We start from the raw sequence: 21,456 nt of genomic DNA, 5'->3' as shown, positions 1-21,456 counted from the left end.
GAATACACATGCTTTAGATGGTTCATAAATTTGCAAAGATGGCATGCATCATTACTGCTTCCCTTGATGGAATTAGGAGCAAGATCCCCTACATAACGACCTGCTCGATCTCTTCCAATCCTACTAAAAATACCTATACAGTAATATGTAGATTTCTCTAATTTCAGGAGAAAAATAAAAATAATAAGGGTAGGAGCCTGCAGAATCAAAATCAAATGAATTGAAATGTAAAGGTTTAATTTATCCCAGGTTAAAGGTACAGTACAACACTAGCCACACCTCTCTGGCTTCTGAAAGGATAGCTGATACTGCTCATGAATGATGCTTATTAATTAGAAAGAAAAGACAGAAAGACTACTTATTCCAAATATAAATTAAACGTACCAACACCCTAACACGGTACAGATGTCAAGCTGGCTAGTCAAACTGGTATTGATTGCTCTGTAACAAACAATTGCATAGTCTAATCAAACAAAGAATGGACTTGTTTAGGCAGTTCTGTGGAATGCTACCTCGCACATTTAAGAACAAAGTGTATAAAATGGCGTCAAACAATTTTTAAAGTAGGAATAATAATTGTGAATATATTCTGCATACATGTTAAATACCTTTCATATTCATATAGGCCTCCAGGTAGATTTACCTGCTCTTCCAGCCTACTTCACAATAAGTTAAGAAGAGCAATGTTCATAGAATCTTCATTTAATCTAATATATTCTTCTTTCCAATGTTAATAAAAATATATTTTTTTAAAGTTTTAAACGGGCTTTTTAAATTTAAATCACATTTTCATTTAGGTGTTCCTAGCTCTTCAGTTTTCTCCCATTTTAGAGTCTTAAATTATTCAGGTGAATAGAATTTCAGATTTTACACAGTGGTATTCTTCTACCAAGAAATTTCAATTTTCAAGTTCATCTTTTCATAGTTTGTATTTTAGACTAGACTGCATGCAGTATCTTCCAGGAAAGCACTGGGTAGGAGGGTGGTGGTGCTGTTTTAAAATTCTGACAACGTTCTGAAGAGTTTTAGGCCTAACTGAAGTGCTCATCTCATTGCTACTTTTGACTTGTTAGGGGTACTCATGCAGACAGCAGTCCTGTGTCATACAATCACACAGGCTCCAGCTCTGCAGAGACTTAGGCACATGCTTAACTATAGCCAAAGGGAATAGCCCCATCGGCTTTAAGAGGAATTCTCAGTGCATAAGCCTGTGCAGAATGGGGGACAAACTGTAAATTCTTTGAGGCAGAAACCATCTTTTCATAATGTTTGTGAAGATAGTGATGAGAATTTCTAGGAGCTACCATGATACAAATAATTAGCAATACCTGACCAATCACAGGCTAGAATCTTCTAGCAAATACTGTACAGTTCAAAATACTTTAACACAGGTCCCATAAACATTTTTTGCACTAGGACAAGGTAGAACAGTGAATGTCTATAAGACAAAGCTTATTTAGCACACTGTAAACTAAATCTTAATTCTCTTTTGGTTGTAGACACAAACTCATTGTGTTTAGGAAAAAACTATTTGGAAAGAATTTATAGAAAAAATAATTTATATATTTTTCTTGGTCTATAGCAATTTGAAAAATTCAAATAATTTACCCTGCCAGTAGTTATGTTGAAATAAATCAGTTTTAAAAAAACAACCATATTTATAATGTAGTGCATTATAAATTAGATTAAAACTGAACTACCACAAATTTTCAAGTTATGCTAAAGCTTTTATAATAGATTAAAATCTACTATTTAAATTACTCCAGTGTGCTTCTTTCTACCATTGTGCACTTGAAAATGAGCATTTTATGTAAATATGACCATCAATGCCACTACCTTCTTTGTTCTAGTTTCAAATTCAAATATGTGCTCACAAAAATATGGATTTAACATTACTACGTCGTCTCCCTCACAATCTGTAATACTATGCCCTATTCTACAGGCCAAAATATGGTAGCGTGCGGTCACTGTAGCTTATGTTGTCTCCCAAAGTTACACCAGCAGCAAAAAGCTGTAATGCATATCTCCTTGACTATGAGTAAGTGGCCTGGAGCCAACCCATTTCTTAGTGTGGTTCTATCAGACTTGTTTGCTGAACTGAGTGATATCAGTTAAATACATGGACGACAACAGTGTTGAAGAAATACTTCATTGCTGCAAGAAATTGTTCTGCCTACGGTGCAAATTAGCACAAACTTTCCTTTATGTATTACAGCTCTTTCATTAGTGAGAAGAGTTGAAAACAACGTTTAAGTAACTTAACCAGGCACACCCACCAACAGAGACAAAAGCAAAGCCAAAGTTAAAATGAGGAGTTCCCGGCATCCAACCTTACTCTCAATCCATCAGAGCATGAAGACATGTAAAATAAAGCTCTTGAAAATTTGTGGTCAGTAATGTCTTGCCTGCACTAGGGAAAAAGTGGTACATTCTTAACTCATGTTAGCTAACACAAGATACAATACTAATGAAGATAAACAGTACACCTCAACTGTTAGCCAATGTTAAAACTATACCATGCCTTATTTCACTAAGATTTTGTCTTGCCTAAGCCATGTGTACGCTTACTAGCTTACACAGCACAGCTGTACTGATACACAGCTGTGCTACTGTAAAAGCGCTCATGTAGCCACGTTATGCCAATGGGAGAGAGCTCTCCTGTCGACATAATAAAACCAGCTCAACAATCAGTGGTAGTTATGTCGACAGGAGAGCATCTCCTGCCGACATAGCACTGTACACAAGTGCTTATGCCGACAAAAATTATGTCGCTCAGGAGGGTATTTTTTCATACCCTTGAATGCCAAAATTTTGCTGACATAAGTGCTAGTGTAGACACAGCTAACATGATTTAAGAAAACATCTTTTGCCTAGTGAAGATGCATCCTAAAAGCAAGTGTCTCTGCTCGGATATTTGTCCAAGTGCTAACCAATAATGTTTCTGAATTCTCCCTGCAGTCTCAGCTGGAGATGGTCCTTTCACTTCACATCAAATTATTGCATTGCTATGAGAACAAGAAGCATTTCAACACAGAGGTGGTCACTTTCCAGTGGTAAAGAAATGCATGTACATCAATTTATATTATTCGTTCCCCTCAGGATTGAAGGTGGTCTATAAAAACATAAGTTATCATTAAACATAGAAGGAAAATGTAGACCCTTACGAAGGATTCTTGCTCTCACCAATCTGAATCTTCAATATACCAGTTGCCAAGATGCTACACTCAAGCCCATACGTTTGGCTGACGTGCTATTCCATGCATCATTAGTCGTACAAAGCCTGAGATGGTCAGAGTGTCTACAAGATAGTATGTTTGGAAATGGAATCTGAATAATATTGCAAGTGCCAACCCCCGTGTAGGAGGTTCTTCTTCAATAGCAACAATTGAAGCTCATTTACTTGATGCCATGTAATGAGATAACCGTATTTTAAGTGCTAGAAAACCAAGACAAGGAACTCAAGAGTATGTGTCGTTGCCACTAAGACAGGTAGCGTAACTGATGTTGAGATGCTAGATAGAGATCAGTGGGTAATGTACAAAGAAAAATATCTTAGGATAGCTATTTTGCTATGGAAAGCTATGATGAGATCAGATCTCCTTCAATTAATAGAATACATTGTCCCCTTACCCTGACTTAATAAGTTCCCACTACAGCCTACATGGTACCAGTTGCGCATCATCTTGTGGTCTTACTTAGATGCCGTGACCTATAGTTGCCCAACCTCTGAAAACCAGGCTATGAACATCTCCATGTTTCGCTTGTTCCCATCTGACATCACTGTAGAATCTGAGCATTCCAAGTACCTATGAAATTATCCTCTCAAACACACCAAAGAGCAAGGAAGTTATTATCCCTATTTTGTCACACTGTGGACAAAGTCACAGAGAGATTAAGTAATTCACCCAAGGTCACACAGGAAGTCTGAGGAAAGGTAGGAATTCAACTCTGAGTCCCATTCTAGAGCCACTGGCACAAAACCAACCTTCCTCCCAATTATGTTGTGAGAGGATGAGTAACTTAATAGTACAGTACTTAATTTCAAAAGGAGGTTCTGTTAATTAACATCTGTGAAAATCAGGCTCAATATTAAACAGCGAGTGTGGCCAGGTCTAGGCCACAAATTGTTGCTGGCACAGCTATATTAGTTAGGGGGTATGATGAGACGTGATTTGTGACCTACACAGCTGTGCTGGCAAAAGCCCCTAGTGCAGATGCAGTTATGTGGGCAAAACTTGTAACAACAAAAGTGAAATTTTGCTACTATAAGCTGCGTACATACTGGAAATATTTAGCTAGTATAGTTTGCTGTCTAACTATGCCATCAAAGTCTTCCAAGTGTAGCAAAATCCAGATCTCCTAACTCCCAGCCCTATATTCTACCATGAACTTGCAATGCCTCCAATTTCTCCTTCCTACAAAGCACAAAGTAAATATATTTAGTGCCTTTGAAATTAACAACTAGAAGTCACTCACAGTATGAAACTGAGTTATTACAGAAATGCCATGGGTTATTCACTGGAAACGTATGTTTCTAATTTTACCTTTTGGTTTCGGGGCAAATCTTGAGCACTTGCAGGTGGATTGTAGTTCAAAACTAGTCTTCGAAACTCCAGCAGGTTAAATAATGACTGAAAAATTAAAAAAGAAAATATTTTTGCAAAGGAAAACAAAATCTTTCAAATGTGCCTTAACAAAATTAATTCTGAAGTTCTTTTTACACAAGTATTGTTATTTAGATTGAAAGCTTTGTTTGCCATATTTACAGTAGAGAGAAAATGTATATTGACAAAATGGCATAGTTTAAAAAAGTCATTTGAATGTGATCTCAAGATTTATATAAATCTTAGAAATCACATAATAAAAAATTATATAAAGTTTTTATTATAACTTAAGATGGCAGTAAAATAAAATTCTTTTTATAATTCAGATTTAAAGGTGGCATTATTTTCAAAACAAGAAATGGAAAACTGAAGTTCTAAAGAAACTCCTACTTTCTTTACCAAAAATGCTACTCTTGCAAACTTACAGAAATTATTCCATGAAGATATGGGTTAATCTCTTATTTAATATAAATCTAAGATATTCATATGTCCCCCATCACCATAGTATCTGTACACCTCAATCTTTCATGTATGTATCTTCACAATACCCCAGTGAGGCAGGAAAGTACTAGTATCCACAATTTACTGATGGGGATCTCAGGCACAAAGTGATGAAGGGTATGTTTACTGGGGGGCGGGGGAAGGGAGGGGGGAGGGGGAGACGGGGTGGGGAGGAAGAATCCTTTGGTAGCAAGTTTCTACAGTGCGATTTTAAACCCCACAGCATTAGCCCTCCAAGCCCAGATCAGTTGACTCCAGCTCTAAGAGACATTTTTTTCCCCCTCTTCAGTATACACATACTCTCAGTGACTTGTCTAACATCACACAAAAAAAGTCTGTGGTAGAGCTGGGAACTGAACTGAGGGCTCCCATATCAAGTGAGCTGCTATAACTTGAGCTAAAGAGCTAAGGCTCCCTAAAGAGCTACGGTTCCCTAGGGCAAGATTCTGCCACTCTTACCTCACAGTCCTCTTCATTTCAGTAGGACTGCTTGTGGAATAAGGTACTACTAAATGTAAGAAAGGGTATGTCTACACTACGGGATTATTCCGATTTTACATAAACCGGATTTGTAAAACAGATTGTATAAAGTCGAGTGCACGCGGCCACACTAAGCACATTAATTTGGCTGTGTGCATCCATGTACCGAGGCTAGCATCGATTTTCAGAGCGTTGCACTGGGGGTAGCTATTCCGTAGCTATCCCATAGTTCCCGCAGTCTCCCCTGCCCCTTGGAATTCTGGGTTGAGATCCCAGTGCCTGATGGGGCAAAAAACATTGTTGTGGGTGGTTCTGGGTACAGCCTCACCCCTCCCTCCGTGAAAGCAGCAGACAACCATTTTGCGCCTTTTTTCCTGGGTGAACTGTGCGAATGCCATAGCACAGGAAGCATGGACCCTGCTCAGATCAAAACCGTAATCGTGGACGTTGCAAACACCTCGCGCATTCTCATGCAGTCTATGCTGAACCAGGACCTTCAAAGCCAGGCGAGGAGGCAGCAGCTACGGCATAGCGGCAACGAGAGTGATGAGGACATGGACACAGAATTATCTCAAACTGCGGGCCTCTGCACTTTGGAGATTCTGCTGGTAATGGGGCAGGTTCTAGCCATTGAACACCGATTTTGGGCCCGGGAAACAAGCACAGACTGGTGGGACCACATAGTTTTGCAGGTTTGGGACGATTCGCAGTGGCTGTGAAACTTTCGCATGCATAAGGACACTTTCATGGAACTTTGTGACTTGCTTTCCCCTGCCCTGAAACGCCATAATACCAAAATGAGAGCAGCCCTCACAGTTGAGAAGCGAGTGGCAATAGCCCTCTGGAAGCTTGCAATGCCAGACAGCTACCGGTCAGTCAGGAATCAATTTGGAGTGGGAAAATCTACTGTGGGGGCTGCTGTGATGCAAGTAGCCAAAGCAATCATAAAGCTGCTGCTACAAAAGGTTGTGACTCTGGGAAACGTGCAGGTCATAGTGGATGGCTTTGCTGCAATGGGATTCCCTAACTGTGGGGGGGTGATAGATGGAACCCATATCCCTATCTTGGCACCGGAGCACCAGGGCACCCAGTATGTAAACCGCAAGGGGTACTTTTCCATGGTGCTGCAAGCACTCGTGGATCACAAGGGACGTTTCACCAACATCCACATGGGATGGCCAGGAAGGGTTCATGATGCTCGCGTCTTCAGGAACACTACTCTGTTTAAACGGCTGGAGCAAGGGAATTACTTCCCAGACCAGAAAATAACAGTTGGGGATGTTGAAATGCCTGTCGTTATCCTGGGTGACCCAGCCTATCCTTTGATGTCATGGCTCATGAAGCCATACACAGACAGCCTGGCAGTAGTCAGGAGCTGTTCAACTACAGGTTGAGCAAGTGCAGAAGGGTGGTAGAATGTGCATTTGGCCATTTAAAGGCGCGCTAGCGCACATTACTGACTCGCTCAGACCTCAGCCAAACCAATGTCCCCATTGTTATTGCTGCTTGCTGTGTGCTCCACAATCTCTGTGAGAGTAAGGGGGAGACCTTTATGGCGGGGTGGGAGGCTCAGGCAAATCACCTGGTCGCTGATTACACGCAGCCAGACACCAGGGCAATTAGAAGAGCACACCACAAAGCGGTGCACATCAGAGAAGCTTTGAAAACGAATTTCATCACAGGCCAGGGTACAGTGTGACTGTTGTGTTTTCTCCCCCTTGACGAACCCCCCCCTTGGTTGACTCATTCTCTGTGAGCAACCAACCTCCCCCTTCGATTACAGCTTGCTTAAGGAAATAAAGTCACTATCGTTTAAAAATCATGTATTCTTTATTAATTCATTATAAAAAGAGGGAGAGAACTGACAAGGTATCTCGGGTGTGGTTTGGGAGAAGGATAGGAGGGAAGGAAAAGGCCACTAAAATCATTTCAATGTAATGACAGCCTTTTGGTTGGGCTGTCCATGGGGGTGGAGTGGGCGGGTGCATGAAGCCTTCCCCCACACGTTCTTACACGTCTGGGTGAGGAAGATATGGAACATAGTGAGGGGTGAGGGTGGTTACACAGGGGCTGTAGCGGCACTCTGTGACCCTGCAGCTGTTCCTGAAGCTCCACCAGACATCAGAGGATGCCAGTTTGATCACGCAGCAGCCCCAGCATTGCATCCCGCCACCGCTGATCTTCCTGCCTACACCTCTCATCTTCCTGGCGCCACTTTTCATCTCGAGCATCTCTCCTCTCCTCACGTTCATCCCTCCTATCCTCATGCTCACTGGCATCTTTCCTGTAATTTGATACCATGTCCTTCCACTCATTCAGATGAGCTCTTTCATTGCGGGTTACTTCCATGATTTCCGAGAACATTTCGTCTCACGTCTTTTTTTTTTTTACTCTGCCTCATCTGAGATAGCCATTGGGATGGAGTAGGGAGGCTTGAAAAATTTGCAGCTGCATGAGAGAGGTAAAAAAAGGGAGAGAAGCATTTAAAAAGATACATTTTACAGAACAATTGTTATACTCCTTCACAGTGAACACTATTCACCTTACATAACACATGTGACTTCACTACAAGGTCACATTTTGCATCTTAATATTGAGTGCCTGCGACTCTGGTGTTGGAGATCTCACAGACACAGGTCCAGGCAGCAGAATTCAGCTTGCAGGTGGCCATTGTAAGCCATTGTCTTTCAGCTTCTGCAGCCTTCATATACACAGTGCCCTCCTTTCCCAAATACCAAGCAAAGCCTGTTCAGTGCTGCTTCTTTCCTGTTAACATGCAGCAGCAGAAACCACCCCCCTCCATCCAATTCTCTAGGATGATCGCTTTACCCTTCCCCCCACTGCGCGGCTGGTATCATGGAAGATCATTGCTAATCATCCTCCTTTCCCCCGCCCCCCACCGCGTGGCTGGTAGCAGGGAAGATCCCTGCTAGCCAAATACGAAAAAGCTCAGTGCCATTACCCCGCCTCCCCTCCCCCCACTTGGCTACCTGCAAGGATGGATTTCTTTTAAGCAACAGGCAAACAGCCCAGTAGGAATGGCCATCTCTGTCCCCTTAATTAAATTCCTGAATTTCAACCAGATTACCATGAACGATATCACGCTCCTGAGGATAACACAGCGAGATAAAGAATGGATGTTGCTTGAATGCCAGAAATCACTGGGACCATACGCAGCTAGGCTTTGTCATGCAATGATATCAGATTACTTGCTACATGCATGGCATGGTCAAGTGTCCTACCATGGTGGACGGAATAAGACTGCCTTGCCCAGAAACCTTCTGCAAAGGCTTTTGGAGTACCTCCAGGAGAGCTTCATGGAGATGTCCCTGGAGGATTTCCGCTCCATCCCCAGACATGTTAACAAACTTTTCCAATAACTGTACTGGCCGCGAATGCATCCCAAGTCCTCAGGGCAAACCAATCATTAAAAAATGCTTGCTTTTAAACCATGTTTTATATTTACAAAAGGTACACTCACCAGAGGTTGCTTCCATGGCTTCATTGTCTGGGCTACTGGCTTGGGAGGGCTGTGAGGGTAATTCCGTCTGGGTGAGTAAAAGCTCCTGGCTGTTGGGGAGAACGGAGTGCTGTGTGTTCTCTGCAAGCTTGTCCTCCTCTTCATCTTCCCCATCTGCAGAATCCTCAGCCATGGCTGACATTACCACCCCCACCTCGGAATCCATGGACAGGGGTGGGGTAGTGGTGGCGGACCCCCTTAGAATTGCATGCAGCTCAGCGTAGAAGCGGCATGTTTTCGGCCCTGCCCTGGACCTTCCATTTGCTTCTTTGGTTTTCTGGTAGGCTTGTCTGAGCTCCTTAACTTTCACTCTGCACTGCACTGAGTCCCTGGTGTGGCCTTCCTCCATCATAGCCTTGGAAATTTTTTCAAATGTGTTTCCATTTCGTCTTTTGGATCGGAGTTCTGTTAGCACAGAATCCTCTCCCCATATAGCGATCAGATCCAGTACCTCCCGTGCGGTCCATGCTGGAGCATTTTTTCGATTCTCAGGAGACTGCATTGTTAGCTGTGCTGATGAGCTCTGCGTGGTCACCTGTGCTGGTGAGCTCTCCAAGCTGGCCAAACAGGAAATGAAATTCAAAAGTTCGCGGGCATTTTCCTGTCTACCTGGCCAGTGCCTTCGAGTTCAGATTGCTGTCCAGAGCGCTCACAATGGTGCACCGTGGGATACTGCCTGGAGGCCAATACCGTTGATTTGCGGTCACACTAACCCTAATCCGATATAGTTATACGGATTTTAGCGCTACTCCTCTCGTTGGGGAGGGGTACAGAAACTGGTTTAAAGAGCCTTTTATATCGATATAAAGGGCCTCACTGTGTGGACGGGTGCAGCGTTAAATCAGTTTAACGCTGCTAAAATCGGTATAAACGCGTAGTGTAGACCAGGCCTAAGAGTAACAGACTCTGGATGCTGGTAAGTTAACATTGATCTGCAAGAATGGGGCAATGGTGGGGAGTTCTTGTGCCCTTTGATTCTTCGTGATCTATTAAGAATCCCCTAAATGTTGGGTTTTTCTGCTGGTGTTTTACTTAATTACTTTAGAAAGTCATACTGTCTACCCACAAAGCATCTGAGATTGTGCACTGGTTCTGCATGAGGTAGGTGACCTAAAACTGTATGGGCCACTGAGAATTAGTAGGATATCATATCACAGAGCAAGAAAGTGAAACCTGATTGAGACAGCATTTTATTCTTACTCGGATCATTTAAAACTCTTGAGGTTTTTAACCTTAAAAATGGTTGGGAGAAAAGACCATTTTGGTCAAGTTCCAATATTGTCTCTTCAATCAAGGTCTAAAATAGTTATTTCTCAGATTAAAATCCTTTTTACAGCCGTAAGTCCCCCAACAGAGGACATTCCAACAAATCATCAAAAAGCCGTTCAGAAATTCTTTATACAAGAACCAAAAAAAGCAACTCATTTTTAACCTTGCAATAACCTTTCAGTATCTCTTTTTCTTCCCAAACAAGGATGATTAAATTGATCAAGTATTTTGTTTATACCCTTCAAAGCTAAGAAAGTTGAAATATTAATATTTAATTTAAGTTTCTTTCTAGCAACTCAAGAGAAATGATGATGGGCTTTTCATCAAATAAGTAACAGCACTATTATATGTATAAAATCAATCAGTTGACAGATAACGTTCAAAGACTGACCTATTTCCATGACTAACTCAAGTGCTATCATATAGCCAAGCTGGCCAAATTCACGTGTACACGTACACACACACAAAGTTATACACAAGCATATGTTTTGACATAAAATTGAATCCACAACTTCGTTGGGATTAACAAGCTTCTGGTAGGGTTTTTAAAGTATCAAGAGTACTTGACACTTGACTAACCTCAGCTTCTCCTTCTACCCGTAGACTAATAATGAAACATCTGCATCTAAGAACTTATTTTATGCACTTTGTCCATTTTATGTTTTTCAGAATAGATTTACTCAGAGTTGTCATAAAATTTCTCATACAAGGTATCCAAGTACAAAACATTTTGACAGCTTATTTAACTGCAGCCCATATGTACTCAGGAAAAGTCATTTATTCATGTAGAGCAGTATTTTACTACTTGTGTAATCGTATGGAAACCTGTTCAGAGTAAAATATTAATGCCATATGAGGGTAGTAGAAATTAGGCCAAAAATTGTTATGTACCAAAAGGCAAGTAACAGAGCTCCAAATTTTATGTCATATTGAATGTTGCATAGAATATTAGAATTAGTAAGGAAAGGAATGTCTGTGTTACAGTTACTGAGTCAAATTCTCTGCTGGTTTAAACTGACTTGCAGACCTGTACCAAGTTTACATGCAACTGTCCAGGAGAGTACTTATGAGCCCAATCATTTTTCTCCAAAAGAAAAACAGTTTTCCCATACTTTCCTCACAAACCCAAATAGCAAGCCATCAAGTATAAGTAGGGGCATTGCCATGTATAAGTAGGGGCATTGCCAGCAGATCGAGGGACATGATCATTCCCCTCTATTCGACATTGTTGAGGCCTCATCTGGAGTACTGTATCCAGTCTTGGGCCCCACACTACAAGGAGGATGTGGAAAAATTGGAAAGAGTCCAGCAGAGGGCAACAAAAATGATTAGAAGGCTGGAGCACATGACTTATGAGGAGAGGCTGAGGGAACTGGAGTTGTTTAGTCTGCAGAAGAGAAGAATGAGGGGGGATTTGATAGCTGCTTTCAACTACCTGAAAGGTGGTTCCAAAGAGGATGGATCTAGACTGTTCTCAGTGGTACCAGATGACAGAACAAGGAGTAATGATCTCAAGTTGCAGTGGGGGAGGTTTAGGTTGGATATTAGGGGAAAAAAAAATATTTTTTATTTTATTTATTTATTTATTTTACACACACTAGGAGGGTGGTGAAGCTGGAACCAAGATGACTACTGTGAGGCCATAAGTATAATTTACCACATTATGATTTCATTGCCCAGATAGAACAATCGTAGAACATATTTTCTATGCAGCAGAAAATCCCAGTTGTTTAAGCAACCATTTTGTTTCTTAAAGTTAGCAACAATGGAATTGGAAGCTATTAAATAAAGTAAAAAACAACTCAATCGATACTTTAGTATACATTTCACCCCCACTATCAAGCTCTAACATAAAAAAAGTAGTTACTATGAAGATGATTCACATATTTTATTGTAATAATTTTTATTTGCCTATATTAGCTAATGATCCCTACACTAAACCCAAACAGTGCACAAGTGGAGTGCTTATTTAAATCTTTTCTTCTCTGCCACACATTTTTATCACATAAATTAGGGTAGAGCCTCCTTTGTCACCATATGTTTTGCATTCAAGTACTTGTCATGCAAACAACATGGAGAATTACTCCAAAGTGAAACTGTGTAGGAGGGGGGAGGAATAACCCTCAAAAATCTATACAAGCAATTAACTATGATGAAAAGGAATCTTTAAAACAAATTGACTCAGTTCACCATGAATGATCTTTAAGAACATTTCAACAAAAGCCAGCTACATTCATTGCTATATATAGCCCTAAACCCATAACAATGAAGTATATGCTCAAAAAAAGCTGAATCCTTGATGAGAAGGCATTAGTCCAGGGAGTGATATTTCACATTTTATAAGCTTAATTTTTAGTGGCTAACAACTAAAAATAATCCTCTCTTTTTGGGAAATAAATCAAACTAAATCAAATATTCTTACTATTGAGTTTGTGTTCTTTGCAAATTGCTGCAAAAAGTTTCTGAATATACAGTAATGCTTAGCACAAAAATACTACAATGAATATTGAAAATCCCATTAATTCTAAGAGGACTTAATGCTATTACATTTTTAATATATCAGTGTATTTTATTTTGTGCAGCAAGATACAAAAGTGCAGTATTATAACTCGGAAATTAGCTGATTTCCTATTACCTAAGAAATTACAGCAGAGACACCAGACCGCAATAAGCCTATCAGACAGTTTCTATCTCCTGGGAAAACAGGGCGGGACTCCTGGGTGGATCAAGTCCTGACCTATCCTGCCACAGGCATCTCTGATCCCTGTTGCCTATCAATATAGTCTCCCTCTACTCCTAGGAAACAACAAGTATAGAAAGCAACCAGCATTAGCAGTGACAGAGATGGGACTATTAGAATGCTAAGGAGGGCAGGTAAGCTAAGGCTCCCAGCTGGTGGAAAATGGGAAGAAAGAGAGATCATCCAGCACTTCACAAGGGAGCAAGATCAAACTTGCTTTAGTAATAGAAGAGAAATAGAAAAAATACTAAAAAGTTATTATAAGACCCTATTTTGGGTAAGGACTATCTTTTTGTTGTATTTTTCTAGAACAGGCAATATAATGGGGATCCTGATTTTATGTATGCTCTCTAGGTGTTAAAGGAATACAAATAATGCCAACTGTACACAACACAGCCTTCAGTGTATAACATTGAACATCCATATCCTCCATATTCTAGGGATTAGTAAGTATCTACCTCAATATTATATTAAATTATTGATGTGTGGAGACAGTGAACACATTAAATCCAGCGAACAGGTGTATAACTGAACCATGAACAGATTCTTCACTATTGTTTAGGTACCAGTTGCCATTATAATACTAAAAGAGCAAACAATAAAAACCCAATAATTCTTTCTGGGTATAAGCATCCTATTTTTGCCTCTAGATGCAGGATCATCAACAGGCTGTTTTATGTAATTTCAGACAGATACTTTCTCAAGGGAACCTTTCAAATTCTGTCTGCAGATTGCCAGCATATAGTACTAAGAAACAGTTGCTTCAATGCCAAATGTATGACTACTGTTTGAAAATATTTGGCTGTCAACTCTTTTTAGTTTCTTTTAAGGGAAAAAGAAAAAAAATCTAGGAAAAGACTGATAAAATTTTATTTAACTTTCATTTCCCACATTGCAAGTTACATATAACTTAAATTATGTATTTTTAAAACTCAATTAGAAAAAGGTAACTTAAGTGTCAAACGAATCTCTTACATAGGTCATTTTCTCTCAAATTCAGAGGTCAACGCGATTTTGAATACTGGTGTTCAACCAATTAATGAGATGCTAAAAAATAATAGCATGATTTGGTGAGAGGATCTCTGTGTAGATGATTTTTTGCCATACTGAGTTTCGATTCCTAGAGCAACAATGAGTGGGTAAACAGTGGTCACAATGATACCACTGATGGAGCTGTTGTGCATGATAAAAATGTGTCAGCAGCACAAAGCGGCAATGATTTTTATCAGTAAATTAACAAGATGACTTAAGAGACAGAGAGAAAAAAAACAAAATTAATTCAGATGTAGACTGAGGAAAAATTTAGAAGAGATTAACTTAGCTGAAACCCAAAATCACAGACACTTTTCAAGTTGGGTTAATAAGACACCTTAACAAAGAGAGTGAGATAGCCATCATGGATTTCTGTAAAGTTCTTCACTTAGAATACAGTACTTATTATATATTAACTAATATACAATATATTCTACAAATAGGAAGTGCTTTTACATATTTAATAAAAGTATTTCATCACCGTAATATGCTTCCTCAGCTCATCCAGGGTACTTAATGTCTGTATAGTTTTCATTATTTAGATTTTAGTACCTTACAGCAGAGATCGTGTCAGAGATTGTGTTTTGTGCAGTACCAAATACACTCTTTTAAAGATGTCATCAGGTATGCTACTCAAATCAGATATTATTTCTACTCTAAGATAATAAATGGATTACAACTTGGTTAGAGCTTGACTGATGCTGGCTATTAATGAACGTATTTTGTTTGGGACAACTTTGGTACTGCTAATACTCCAGTAGATTAGTTTTGCCCCCTTTTAACTTAAATTCAATTCATCCAAATTTTTGACATCTTGAAAAAAATTTCAGCAAGCTTGGTTATACTCAAGTAAAAGATGCACACCATTACTAAAGAAGCTACTCTAATAGCAAGAAATAATATTGTATGGAAACCATGTCCAGAATGGAGTACACGTCTCCCAACAACTAGGGCCAGGAGTTGTGTGTTTTTGTTTTGTGTTTTTAAACTATTTACCCACTTTGGGCCTGACCCAAACCCACTGGAAGTTAATGGAATAATTCCCATGGACATCAATGGGGTTTGAATTTAGCTCTTTACTTGGCAAAATAAGGGTGAGAAAAAATTTCAACAAGAGGGCTTGAAAAGCATGCTGCTATTTAAGATTAGACAAAGTAACGGGAAGTTACTTCAGCTATTCTAGTTTACCAAGGCCAAAAGTAAAGGTTAACTAAGTTGCAGTAAAAACCTAATTTACTAAACCCTCTGTTGAAAAGTTTCGTTAAACTGCCTTGAGGTTGATTAGTCCGGGATTAGACATACCCTACAAAAAGCATCAAAGGAACAGAACATAAGCAGTACTGAGATTCTATACATTTCCAACCAAAAAAATCTATGTTAAAATTAAACTTAGCTGGTTGCACAGTCCAACAGTTAAAGTTCAGAAATGCCAGATTTACGATTGTCTGGGCAATCATAATTCTGCCCCCTTGTGCATCGATCCTGTGCACTGACTGAGGCAGAGGTCCCAAGGAAAAAAAAATACTATAACTACATCATAATGCATCTAGACATAGGGGACAAATTAAGGTTGCGTAGACAATATCTTAATTTTTGAGTGTTTGGCTTAACACAGTGTGAACATTAATTTTGATATCGCTATTTAAAAAAAAAATTCTTAGGGTTCATTCAGAGGAAAACAGGTAAAAACAAATACAACCAACTTTACCAAGTACGCAATCATGCATCAGGGAATAAATCCTCAAGTTTCAGCATGCGACACATGTCTGCCACTTGAAATATACAACTGACAATAGAAGAAAGCTGTACTACTGACAACATGCTGAGGAAATGGGGGAGAGCAGTGGCAATCTCTCCCACAGACACTGGGAGAGCTCCTGAGCCAGGCACCATTGTGTTTTTCTATTGCAAGGGAGTGGGGATACTAAGGTCAACTGTCAGATTTAGCTCCCAACTCTGCTCACCACTACAGCTCCTCTGGCAGCTCTCACGTGTTACTAGTGCAGTGTCGTCTTCTGCTACTTTTTGAAGTGGCCCAGCTCTTTGGAATGTTCATGTTCATATATTTTGGCATGCAGCAGAAGTTCTCATGAGCCATACAAACAAAAAAGGTGGCAAACACTGATTTTTACCAGCTTACATCTCAGCTAAACTTGAACTGAATTTCAGGGGACCAGAAAATAACACTTCCCTAGCCAGAATTGTCTAGCAGAAATTTCAAAGCTGAGTTGCAAATAATGAAGGTGTTAGAGCTTCTAAAAAAATAAAGCACCACAAGAATCTTTCATAGTGACAAGTGTTAGGTGATCTAAATACATATGTCACTACTAGGTTCCCCTCTATTTGTCAATCAAGATAAAAACAGATTCTCCGAATTCACTCTCATCATGTTGAGCCTAAATGTAGTTTATTCTTCAGTAACGCCTTTTGATGCTAGAGTAGTGAAGCACTGCGAGGAACCCAGGGTTGCAGGGGAAGTGGTCACACACACCCATACTGGTCTGGATTGTACCACAAACATGTTAGGTATTCAAGCTACCTGCTGTACAAAGTACTAAATAATTTGAAAATATGTATTACGTACTTGGGCTGGAAATGGTGGCTCTCTGCCAAATATGCCTACACTGACAGGGAGCACGATGGCAACAGGAAACCTGAGGAAGAGTGAAAATGCTGCCTAGCAATTGGTAGCTTCTAGCAGCAAAGTTAGAGCACTGAGAGTTGGGTCACGGCAGTTGGATTGTTTGATAGGAAAAAAATAAATTTAAGTAGAAGGGAAATATGGTGAACATCGCAGTTTGGGGCAACTTCACCTGCATTTCCCTTCAGTGGTCCAGCAAGGGTATCCACTCTAGGCTTCAGGCTCCTCAACAGTCACCTCTCTTGTCCCTCTTGACATGGCTATTTCCCCGATAACCCCCAGCAGGGAAGACTGCCTAAACTTCACTTTGTTTTGTCTTCAGAGACTAACAACAATGGCAACTTGTGACTGTGGCAATTACAAACAGCTCCTTCTAAGCAAGTGCAAGTAAAAGCATTACAGAGAAAACATTAAAAACAATATAAGGAGCTACACACATGCTAACAGGCTTACCAGACATCATCCCCAAACTCCAGCAATGGTTCTGGTTAGCGATTAGCCCTTCAAACCCCAAACAAGGTTTTTAATTGTAGTCACCAATTCATAACCACTTTTGCTTAGAACTCGCTCCTCCTCAAGTTAGAGAGTCCCTCCTTTATCTAGTTTTGGCCTTTGAAGAGACCATTAATAGGTAATCAGCCAGACAATAGGTTTCTCTTGAAGCTTCAAAAGGATGGCTCCAGAGGTGAGTAACTTCCATTCTTCTCTTCCCAAATATTTCCTATTAAAAATCACTCAGTGAAACATTAAATCTTGTTTGGTTCAGTGTTTCAAAACAAGAGTCCTTTGAAGCACATACAACTTACCAGTGTTTACATTCCTGTCTCTCCTGTATAAGAAGTCACATACCATCCCATGATAATAAATAAACCCATTCACATTAATACAATGATCTTCTTAGATGTTTCAACATAGTTCGAAACTATTTGTCTAGAAAATTGTAGGATATTGTCATACCTATCACAGTGAAAAATACACACCTATAAGTCTCTGAGCAGTAAAGAAGCTACTGAGCATTCAAAGCATGAAAGATATAGGGGACATATGGAAAGTAGCTGAAAAGAAACAAATAGAGTTGGCAACAAAGTTTGAATCTCTTCTGCTTCTTTAGGAGGACACCTAAATAAGACAGACTGAACTAGAGAAACAAAACAAAAATCTAGCATGAAGAAGGGTCCTTCCATATCAAGGAAAAGGAAGACTTAACAGAAAACCAGAGAGCACTGTTACAAGTGAGCACGATGAGCAAACAGTTCGCAAGAGCTACTAACAGGACACTCCACACTGACACATAATTAAAAGTGGCATCACTCACATATGCTCCAGTATAGACATATAATTGTGCTATTAAACAAATGGTAGCACAGGCAGTATTAATTATTGTTTATGAAAAGAAGAGAGGTTAAGTTAGTGGGGAGCCCTCTCGCATGATAAATAATTGCTCAGATGACCAAAAATCTTTAGTACTATTTTTAAAAAAAAAAACTTCTAGAACATGTGACAAGACAGGAAAAAAAGCAAGGAAATATCTCCTGCTAAAAATGAAACAGAGTTGCCTTGGGCATGAAGGAAGGAACAGCCTCCATACAAGAACACTATCACAGTGGAAAGCTAGAAACTAGAAAGAGGTAAGAATGGTCAAAAACAAAGAATTTGCGAGTTAGTAAGTCTTACAGCCACTATTACATTTAAAAATACACCTCTACCCCGATAGAATGCTGTCCTCAGGAGCCAAAAAATCTTACCACGTTATATCGAACTTGCTTTGATCCACCAGAGTGCGCAGACCCGCCCTCCTGCGGCGCTGCTTTACTGTGTTATATCTGAATCCGTGTTATATCAGGGTAGAGGTGTAGTATTTTACAGTCTGACTCCATGGGGACATAAACTTTAGGCAATTAAAGTAGAATTTGGCTGAGAAACAAAACAGATTCAGGTTCCAAATGGAAATAATGAGTTTAACCAAGTGTCTGGTGATGTACGTTGTTGATAGCATGGACAACTTTGCTCAGACCTTTTTTTTTCTGAACTTCACCCTCACAGTCTTTACCTCAGCTTCACTGCACACCTATCCCTCTTACCCTCTCTTCCCTTGTCCTGTCCCACTCTCCCTTCCCCTTTTCTTTCCATTTAGCTTTTCCCCATCTAACTAAACCCACCCCAAAACAAGAATACTGATGTAATTCAAAGAGGAGTGAGATAAATGTAATTTAGAACTCTATCAGAAGAATGTATTGTAAACGATAGTTTTGGCAAACAAACAATGAAAACTGACAGTAAATAACACCCATATCCCAATATTCTCTAAGCTAGGGAAAAGCTTCAGAACTGAGTGGGGGAAAAAAAATACACACTGTCTAACATGCAGCTCACCTGGTACCTGTGACATATGTTCATACACAATTTTTTGTGTAGCACACTCTCCGATTTATCACAGAGGCTGGACGGTGCTTGCTGAGTGAGCAGCTATTGAGTATGTTGTTTTGTGAACACTGAACAATGTACACGCCTGGGCCTTATTTACTACACGTTATTCAACTGCTGCTCTGACACAATGATTAACGTAGGGTTGTGTCTGTGTGTAATATTATGCAAATTAAATGCCTCAGAATCAACACTTTGAGCAGGGGATTGGACTAGATGATCTCCTGTGGTCCCTTCCAACCCTGATATTCTAAATATTCTAACACATTGCACACACAGCTAGCCTATGGTCCCAATAATAGCAACCACTGATACTGTATCATTGTACCCTTAACCTCTCCATCCCTCCACTTTCCTTCCTAGTATTTATTAGGACCACTCTTTCTTAAATTATGCCCTAATTCTGCAAACACTTAAGCACATACTCAACTTTACACAGAAGAATAGCCCCACTGAGCTCAGTGGGACTACTCATTCATAAGCATTTGTAAGATCAGGGCCGTAGGTTGTAGACTTGGCCAGGGACCTAGTTTCCATATGTGTTTGCATAGCATCTAGGATAAAGGAGCCTCTATCCTGACTGTCACCCCTAGGTTCTACCAGAATACAAATAGCCACCACCTAGATATTATTTAGCATTTATATGAGTTACTTAGGATATTAAGTCATTAACAGAATACACCTGTACATCTACAATTATGAATGTTTTAAAAACATACTCTAAGCTCAAGTTTCTGCACTTCTCCTACCAAGTTAATACTTCTAAACTTGTACAAAGGCATCCACATACATTTCTTAATACTTCTGATATTAGTGATTCTCTCAAGTGTACTTGAGGAGGAAGAATCTTTGAGGGTTTGAACTAATGTCTTAGCAAGTAAGTGAAGGGAAAACTCATTTTACAACCACTTTGTTTCAATATGGATTCATTTGTAGTCTTTAGAGATAATCTAAACATGTATTTTATTTTGATATAGGATCCTTAAATAGCTTTCTGAATTTATTTTAAAGTTATGGTACATTATTAAAAATTATTTAATTTAATTTTGTTTATAGGAGTTTATTTTTAACTGAAGTTTGGTCTTCAAATAAAAATTGCAGAACTCTCCTACCTTCCTCTCAGTTAAAAAAAAAAAAAAGACATGCTTCAACACAAGACATCATAAATGCCATTTCTAGAAATGTTTGCTTCTTGTAACAGGTTTTTTGCTGCCACTCTCTCTAAATGACTGCTCTAAGACACTCCCTAAACGAAACTGGAACTAGTCCATGATTACATGTTCAAATCAAAATTGGCAGAGAAATCGACAAGTAGAAGCCAAGCAATATTGCATGAGACCGCACATTGAAATGTTAAATGTATATTTTATAAGCTCTGCTATAATACAGAACAGAACAGAAAAATGCATCACTGATTTTTGTATTTATTTTCATTTTGGTTTGGACTATGTTGCACAGTATATTATTGTGACTCACGTAGGCAACACTAGATATTGCTGACCTCTAATCAGGTTTCAAAATGATCCTAAAAACAGCCTGAAATATTTTTATAGTGGATGCAATCCAAGGTGTCTATCCATCCTGTGTTTAAATAAATATTGAATAAGATAATGTCCAGAATTAACCTACACATAGTACACTAGTATGGTTGTCTGAAACATAATTCTCTATAGTTGACAGAAAAAACATAAATAACCTACCTTTTCAATCAAAGACTATAGAAACAAATGATAAGAGTAATTTTATTTCGATTAAATTTTCTAGTTATGAACAACAGGAAATATACCATTTATCAAGGTGTAATGTTTTAATTGTAAATACTACAGAATTTCACACAATACAAGTAGCGACCATAAAAAACTGGCCAGTCCTTTTATAATCCAGCTTCAAGGCATAAAGTAGCACATTGAGTGCAATTAACATGAGATCATAGGTCTAGCATCAACTTCTAAACTCTCCAGTCACAGTTCAGTGTTTCCATTGGCTGATGGACAAAAACCTAGACTATTAATTTGACATTTTGTATCAAACTAGAAAAAAAAACATAAGAATGCTAAAGTCAATCTTCTTGAAAATCTGACAGAAATATGTGAATGAGAGAATGACAAAGCAACAAATTAAAGAACTACCAAGTCAAGTTTCTCTCACAATTTGAAAAAATATTTTATCAAGATAAATATTTTCAAGAGTGGTGAGCTTTTCCTTTTCTTTTTAAAAAACCTATAGTGTTGCTGTGATGATTTGG

The 21,456-nt window shown here is 39.3% G+C and overlaps 2 protein-coding genes across 6 annotated transcripts in view; both read right to left on the bottom strand.

Moving 5' to 3' along the window:
- USP25 (ubiquitin specific peptidase 25) overlaps nt 1-21,456 on the bottom strand; it is a 143,362-nt gene that overhangs the window by 66,713 nt on the left and 55,193 nt on the right. For all 5 annotated transcript variants that reach the window (XM_050956976.1, XM_050956992.1, XM_050957001.1 and 2 more), the window contains exon 6: nt 4,545-4,631. In XM_050956976.1, the coding sequence (XP_050812933.1) occupies nt 4,545-4,631 (87 nt within the window). The remainder of the gene's footprint in view (nt 1-4,544; nt 4,632-21,456) is intronic.
- LOC127055218 (myb/SANT-like DNA-binding domain-containing protein 2) lies at nt 7,423-9,713 on the bottom strand. The gene is made up of 2 exons (XM_050961932.1): nt 9,067-9,713; nt 7,423-8,033 (listed from the first exon to the last, which is right to left on the bottom strand). Exons 1-2 carry the CDS (start codon nt 9,605-9,607, stop codon nt 7,915-7,917), a joined length of 660 nt encoding a protein of 219 aa, XP_050817889.1. The 5' UTR covers nt 9,608-9,713; the 3' UTR covers nt 7,423-7,914.

This window comes from Gopherus flavomarginatus, chromosome 1, assembly GCF_025201925.1.
Source record: "Gopherus flavomarginatus isolate rGopFla2 chromosome 1, rGopFla2.mat.asm, whole genome shotgun sequence".
NCBI lineage: Eukaryota > Metazoa > Chordata > Testudines > Testudinidae > Gopherus > Gopherus flavomarginatus.
Note: the sequence above shows the minus strand (reverse complement) of the source record. Positions and strands in the feature narration are given on the sequence as shown.

Excerpts from the sequence above, each read along its gene's own strand:
- LOC127055218 (XM_050961932.1), bottom strand. The coding sequence starts at position 9,607 with ATGCAGTCTCCTGAGAATCGAAAAAATGCTCCAGCATGGACCGCACGG. Across the intron at positions 8,034-9,066 it reads AGCCATGGAAGCAACCTCTG|CTGCAAATTTTTCAAGCCTC; the intron begins GTGAGTGTACCT and ends TCTCTCATGCAG.